The sequence below is a fragment of the Wolffia australiana genome, chromosome 18, assembly GCF_029677425.1.
Source record: "Wolffia australiana isolate 7733 chromosome 18, ASM2967742v1".
In the NCBI taxonomy this organism is placed as follows: Eukaryota; Viridiplantae; Streptophyta; class Magnoliopsida; order Alismatales; family Araceae; genus Wolffia; species Wolffia australiana.
Window position 1 is genome coordinate 6,691,088 of NC_135852.1, and position 7,534 is coordinate 6,698,621.

Here is a 7,534-nt window from a genome sequence, read left to right on the forward strand (position 1 = left end):
TCTGTCACACTCTTTTTTCATCACGCTGTTTTGCATATTTATTCCATTGCATTTTTCATCACGACTAATGGCAGAACGGACTGATAACAAAATGGTGAAGATGGTGAATAAAGGATAAATAATGAGCTGGACCAGATGAAATGCCATGTACAGATGACTGAACAGATGTCCATTCAGTCCCACTCCGTGTATTCAAATTCTCCATCTGCCATTCGTCCAAAAACCATTTTTGCTCGTGGTAATTGTAACATTAAAGTTCTATTAAATTACTTCTTTCTTGTGCAGGTTTCAACATTTTTTATCAAATTAAGAAAAACCTAAGCTAACCCATACCCTCCATTTGTGATTCATAGGCTTACTGAAAGTTAGTTACCTAATTCAAAGGGAAAAAATAACCACAACACATCTTTGAAACATAAATATCAAACTTACTATATTCATCAGCTCTAGAACCTATAGTACTGTAATGTTTTTCACAAAGCTTTGCTGCAGAGAGACGTGCCAGACTTTTCTTTGATTTTAAAGTGAATCCATTGCGAAAACAATATAATTTAACTCTTCTGATCAATATTAGACATAAAAGATTGACAATTATTTTTTAACTTTGAATTAGATGTTGTCTAATACTCGTAGGTCATACCAACCATTCTGAAGTTTAGGTTTTTGCAAAAGCCAATACCAAGACCCCACCAACGTTTAGGTTTCCGAGTAGGGGTACAGGTTCACTGTTTTATTGTTAGTTAAATCTCTAATTGACATAGAAACATAGTAAGTTGAGTCGTCAATTAGTCATTGGGGGAGATTTCTGCAAAGACTGACTCATGCAACGTTTAATAATAGTCAGTTTTATCAGTTTTCTCTAAGTTGACCAGTCAACGTCTAGTCAACCCTACGCGCAACGAATTAATTGATTTTTGGCATTATCTGCCGCACTCGGAACTATCCACTCAGATACAGCCACGTGTAAAACCGTGTGCCAGCTAATTGCGTGAGAAATTTGGAAAGGGATTGAAGCGGGAATTAAATTATCGGAAAAGAGAGGGACTTTCGTGTAATTGTTACTATTTGAAAACAAAGAGTAGAGCGAGTGGGGTAGAAGACTCTATCTTCGATTCGGAGATTGAACTACGACCGCAGTCCACGGCCGCGTTGATCGTTGATCGTTGACGAATCGATGGTTTTCCGACTTCCACATACCTTCCTCTCGCCTTCCTGCCAGGATCCTGATCCGATATGTTGTAAGTCTATGGAAAAACTTCATAATTCTCCGTCGTAGGTCGAAATTGATGTTTTTGGCGAAGAATTCGAGGAAAAGATGGGATCTTGTCTCTCTAGCGCTGCCAAAGTCATAGGATACAGCAGCAGCGGCGCCAGCGCGCGGCAGCAGAAGAACAACGCGTTGCCCCCGCCGCCGAGGCAGCCGCAGAGGGAGAATCGAAGAGAGAGGAAGACGGATGGTGTTGTTCCATGTGGGAAAAGAACGACCTTTGGGTATGGGAGGGATTTTCAGAGCAGGTATACGATCGGGAAGCTTCTGGGCAGGGGGCAATTTGGTTTTACGTTTGTTGCGACGGATAAAGCCAGCGGCGAAAAGGTTGCCGTCAAGAAAATAGACAAGAATAAGGTACAATTCATCGGTTTTTCGGGTCTGATCCGGCGGAATTCAATCCTCCAATAAATTATCCGGCGCTTGGAATCGAGCCCCTTTGTCAGAATTGCTAGAGCGAAAAATAATTCTTTTTTTTAGGGGATCGATTCATAGGAGTCCTCCTTTACAAACAACGGTGATTCCCCAGAATTTCAAACGGAATTTCTCTTATTAACTATAAAGAATCTATAGTTTTTCCTTGTAAGTTCTCCGGTAAAGAGTGGAGTTTATTTATTTTTTCTCATTTCTTCTTCTTGATTAATTAAGATAGCAGCAGTTTTCTCTTCGATCTAATTAAACGTCTCTGTAAATCTTGTTTGATCCCAGATGGTTCTTCCTGTTGCTGTTGAGGATGTGAAGCGAGAGGTGAAGATCTTGCAGGCTCTCACGGGACACGAGAATGTAGTTCAATTTCACAACGCCTTTGAAGATGACTCCTATGTGTACATAGTAATGGAGTGAGATTTATTCCTCACCCTTCGGTTTCTTGAGTTTTCAGTTTTCAAATATATGTTTTCTCTTACTAAAAGACAAATTTGCAACCGCATTTCGAGAGTGTTTTATTCTCTAAATGCTGGAGCAGTTTTCAAAGGATGGCTGGCAGCCAATTTCATTTTTATGGTCTGTGTTAAAAAATATTATTAGGATATAAGTTCCAGAGAACATCAGACTCAAATTGAAACTTCATTTCTGGGAAAACAACTCGTAGTGCTATACTTATATATCTTTGACAGTATATCTTCACTTCTTTTCCAATCCTAAAAGCCGAACATTCTCTATTTTCCCTCGTATCTTCTTTGAAAATTTCAGTATTCTCATAAATAATTTGTCATCTGAAAAAATTGCCCCGTTAGGCCTCTAGATAAAGACAAGTAATTAATTTTGGTGTTTTTTGCTTCTAAAATACTATCATGTGTCCACTGGCATTAGTTTAACGTGTTGACATTCTCTTTAATCAGGTTGTGTGAAGGCGGCGAGCTACTGGACCGGATACTGTCCAAGTAAGCCCATAATAGTCTTCTTCCTAATTTGACAAAGGACAAGCCGATTAAGAAAAATTAACACATAAACAGATCTATCAATAAAGAGATCGTTCTTGCTACCCAAAAAAGAAAAAAATATATCAATATGATATCGCCATTTCTTCTTTCAGCCCGAAATTGGCTGACAGATGAAGCCATCCATAACAGGAAAGATAGCCGGTACTCGGAGAAAGATGCTGCCAAGGTGGTGCGCCAGATGCTGAAGGTCACAGCCAAATGCCATCTACACGGAATAGTCCACCGCGACATGAAGCCAGAGGTATGGTTTTATTAATTTGTCAATAAAGTGAATTTATAATGAGAAATTGACAAAAAGTTGGTACACAAATCTACAGAATTTTCTCTTCAAGTCCAAGAGCGAAGACTCGCCACTTAAGGCGACTGACTTCGGCTTGTCTGACTTTATAAAGCCAGGTGGGCTCTGGAAAAGCCGTCTTGTTAATCATATTTTTCTTAATTATCTGTGTTGATCACCAATTCTGGGTGATCTTCCTTTTTTTCTTTCAAATTTGCTGTTCTTAAATGCGCACAGCAAAGTGGACTAATCACCTCTGAGTCGTGCAATTCAATGCAGGACAGAGATTCCGTGACATTGTGGGGAGCGCATATTACGTTGCCCCAGAGGTTCTGAAGCGAAAATCTGGGCCCGAGTCAGATGTGTGGAGCATCGGAGTAATCACTTACATTTTACTCTGCGGGAAAAGACCATTTTGGGACAAAACTGAGGACGGAATCTTCAAGGAGGTCTCTTAACACTCTTTTTCCCATTTTTTCTGCTCTTAATTCGGGGGAAAACGTTCATTTCAATCAGCGATAATATCTTTGTTGAAGCAGTTTTCAAAAAAAAAAATCTTTGTTGAAGAACAACACCCTGCTTAAGAAAAATATTATTTCCCTTGCTTAAGAAAAATTATATTAACTTTTAGCACAGTGGGTAGGCTCCTGAATCTTGTCATGGACCATGTTGGGGAGGAGTGTTGAAAAACAAGATCCTGCTTGAGAGGAAAAGTAAGCCCCTTGCTATAAGCTATAACTTTTAGCAAAGTGGGTAGGGGCTTAAATCCGAAAAAAACTCGATTAGAGCAGTCTGACGGGTAAAAAATTGAGTTCCACTATAATTCAGTTCTAAGGGTTTGGCCACTGAGAATGGTTGTGTTCTCCGTCATCTCTGAAGGTTGAGCGAAAATAATAACTATAAGTGAACTGATGTTGTCCGAAGTGAGATGTTTATTTTTTATCAATTTTTTTGCAGGTTTTACGGAATAAGCCTGACTTCCGTCGTAAACCATGGCCGAGCATAAGCCCAAGCGCCAAGGACTTCGTAAAGAGGATCCTGGTTAAAGATCCTCGCGCCAGATTAACCGCCGCTCAGGCCCTCTGTCAGTATTATCCCCTTTTTAATCATGATTAAACCAGTATAATCTCCCTTTCAATTATGATTAACAGTTTTTATTGATTACATTTACCAGCTCACCCCTGGGTGAGAGAAGACGGCGACGCCTCGGAGATTCCCCTGGACATTTCAGTGCTCGGCAGCATGCGACAGTTTGTCAAGTTTAGCAGGATGAAGCAGCTGGCTCTTCGCGTGGGTCAATTTTATTTCTTTTTTCTTAAACCGAAAAAAAAAAAAAACTAAAAATCGCAATTTGTAGGCCCTGGCGAGCACGCTAGACGAACACGAGTTGGCGAACCTCCGAGACCAGTTCAACGCCATCGACGTAGATAAGAACGGCTCCATCAGCCTGGAGGAGATGAGACACGTAGAAAAACTTGTCTAATCTTTAAAAAATTTGCTCTCTTTTGGACTTATCTGAATAATTTGAACAATTGACGATTATTTGTCTTGTTATAGGCGTTGTCCAAGGATATAATTTGGAGGATGAGGGAGCCCCGGGTGCTGGAGATTCTACAAGCGGTAATTAAACAAGTCTCTTAATTGTTCTTGTTCTTGCGTTGTGTGTGTTCGTGGGGATTGATCTGAGGGTTGGTTTTTGTGGGGTGGGTGTAGATCGATAGCAACACGGACGGATTGGTTGATTTTGATGAGTTCGTGGCGGCGACTCTGCATGTGCATCAGATGGAGAAGAACGATTTGGAGAAGTGGCTGTCCCGCTCACAGGCTGCCTTCGAGAAATTCGATGTTGACAGAGATGGGTTCATCACGGCTGAAGAGCTGAGGATGGTCAGTGCTGTTCTATCTCTCTTTCTCTCTCTAGCTCTCCGTCTCTCTCTATCTTTCCCTCTCTATCTCTCTCTTCGTCATTCTCTCTCCTTCCACTCATTGTTTCCCTCTCGCTCTCTCCATCTTTTATTCTTGTCCTTCGTTTTCTCATTCTCTTTCTCTCTTTACCCGTCGTTCTCTCCTTCTCGCTCTTTGTTTCCCTCTCGCTCTCTCTCTTTATCTTTCTTCCTGTCCATCGTTCTCCCTTCTCTTTCTCTCTCTACCCGTCGTTCTCTCCTTCTCTTATTCCCTCTCTCCGTCGTTCTCTCCCTCTCTCTCTCTCTCTTTCTCTCTCTCTCCGTCGTTCTCTCCCTCTCTCTTTCTCTCTCTCTCCGTCATTCTCTCCCTCTCTCTTTCTCTCTCTCTCCGTCATTTTCTCCCCCCTCGCTCTCTCTCTCTCTCTCTCTATCTATCTCTCTCCGTCATTCTCTCTCTCTCTTTCTATCTCTCTCCGTCATTCTCTCTCTCTCAGTCCCTCCGTCGTTCTCCCTCTCTCTATCGCTCTCTCTCTCCTTCCCTCTCCTGTTGTTTCTCTCTCTCCCTCTATCCGTCTCTCTCTCGCTCGCTCTCTATCTCGCTCTTGCTCGTGTCGTATTTTCTGTCGTCGTTCCCTCTCTCTTGTCCTCTCTTTCTCGTCGTTTTCTGTCGTCTGTATCTTTCACCTTCTCTCTCTCTCTCTCTCTTTTATTCTCTTTCTCGCTCTGTCGTCCTTGTGTGTCACCCGCTCATTCTCTCTGTTGGTCTGTTATCGTTCTCTCTCTCTCTCGTTCTCTCTTTCTCGATATTTCTCTCTCGCTCTCTCTCTCTACTGACAACAACAACTTTCTCTCTTTACACATATATGTAGATCTGCGCCAATATTTATAAACACATATATCTATACGTATTCATTCATCGATCCATCTATCCATCTATCTGTCCATCCATCCACCGCTCCATCCTTCCATCCATCCCTCCATCCATCCACGGCTCTATCCTTCCTTCCATCCATCCATCTGTCCATCCACAGATCTTCATATGCATCCAGTTAGGTCATCTGGAACGAACTAGTTCTATTATTGATGATGTGGATCAATAATTTGCAGCATACGGGAATGAAGGGATCTATCGATCCACTGCTAGAAGAGGCGGATATAGATCAGGACGGGAAGATCAGTCTTATCGAATTCCGCAGGCTCCTGAGAAACGCAAGCATGGGTTCTCAGCTCCACTGAGCTCATTGATCTCTCTCTCTCTCTTCTCTCTATCTATCTATATCTCTCTCCCTCTCTTTCTCTCTTCTCTCTATTAATCTATATCTCTCTCTCTTCTCTCTATCTATATCTCTCTCCCTCTCTCTCTCGCTCTCTCTCTCTCTCACGCAATCTCTCTCTCCCTCTCTCTCTCTCTCTCTTCCTCTCTCTCCCTCTCTCGCTCGCTCCCTCTCTCTCTCCCTCTCCCTCTCCCTCTTCTCTCTATCTATCTATGTGTATATATATATATATATCTCTCTCTCTATCTATCTCTCTTGCTCCCTTCCTCCCTTCCTCTCTCTCTCCCCCTCTCTCTCTCCCTCGCGTTCTCTCTCTATCTATCTCTCTTGCTCCCTCCCTCTCTCCCGCTCTCCCCCTTTCTCTCTCTCTCTCTCTTTCCTTTGCGTTTTCTCTCTATCTATCTCTCTTGCTCCCTCCCTCTCTCCCTCTCTCCCCCTTTCTCTCCCTCACTCTCTTTCCCTCGCGTTCTCTCTCTATATATCTCTCTTGCTCCCTCCCTCTCTCTCTCCCTCTCTCTCTCTCTCTCTCCCTCGCGTTCTCTATCTATCTACCTCTCTTGCTCCCTCCCTCCCCCCCTCTCTCTCTCTCCCTCGCGTTCTTTATTTATCTCTCTTGTTCCCTCCCTCCTTTCCTCTCTCTCTCCCACCTCGCGCTCTCTCTCCCTCTCTCTCTCCCTCGCGTTCTCTCTCTATCTCTCTCGCTGCCTTTCTTTCTCTCTCCTTCTCTCCCTGCCTCTCTCTCTTCCTCTCTCTCTCTCTCTACCCACAAGTTATGATCCTCTGGTTGTGGGTATGCTATTCGATGTTCCTCCGTGGGCATTCTGTAAATACTAAAGACGGGCATCCTTGAGTTTTCATTAAGATTCATGAGCTGGAGAATGATGGGTTGCTCCTATTGTTGTCTAAGTCAGTTGTGAGAGTGATATTTCAGATTTATTTGGAATTGTTGGGGAACCTCTGAACTTGATATTTGGTGAATTAATCTACTGCACCAAAGAAGGCAAACATAAAGTGGATTTGTGGAAATCACATGTTTTAGTGATAGCTCAATATTTCCTCATGAATAGTCTCTCTATGAGGCACGCATATTAAAGAAAGACCCAGCTCAAAAGGATTGCACTACTTCAAAAGGAGAGAACAACCCACTTTTGGTGAATAACACAAACCAAAAACAGAAGTTCATGTGATGGTCAAGTTGATCTATTGAAGAGACAGAAAAACCAAATTAATCTGAACGTGATGGGTCTCTTAGATTTTTTGTTCCTTTTGAATTTGAGATGTTTGCATAGGTTTGAATCTAAAAATGAAAGAAAAATAGGAGGAAAAGAATGTTTTATATGCCCCGAGTAATGTTTCTTGTACATGGCCGA

The 7,534-nt window shown here is 42.4% G+C and overlaps 1 protein-coding gene across 3 annotated transcripts; it reads left to right on the plus strand.

Moving 5' to 3' along the window:
• Positions 1-1,100: 1,100 nt before the first annotated feature.
• LOC144715349 (calcium-dependent protein kinase 18-like) lies at positions 1,101-7,100 on the plus strand. Of its 3 annotated transcripts, none has more exons than XM_078590294.1 (12): positions 1,101-1,624; positions 1,976-2,106; positions 2,608-2,649; positions 2,839-2,950; positions 3,027-3,105; positions 3,266-3,435; positions 3,944-4,070; positions 4,161-4,276; positions 4,344-4,451; positions 4,544-4,606; positions 4,700-4,873; positions 5,998-7,100. In XM_078590294.1, the coding sequence occupies exons 1-12, from the start codon at positions 1,316-1,318 to the stop codon at positions 6,124-6,126; spliced, it is 1,560 nt and encodes a 519-aa protein (XP_078446420.1). In that variant the 5' UTR covers positions 1,101-1,315; the 3' UTR covers positions 6,127-7,100. The 3 variants fall into 3 exon arrangements, with proteins under 3 accessions (XP_078446420.1, XP_078446421.1, XP_078446422.1); XM_078590295.1 differs by having other exon boundaries at positions 1,101-1,238; XM_078590296.1 differs by lacking the exon at positions 1,101-1,624 and adding an exon at positions 1,695-1,849.
• The last annotated feature ends 434 nt before the right edge of the window (positions 7,101-7,534 follow it).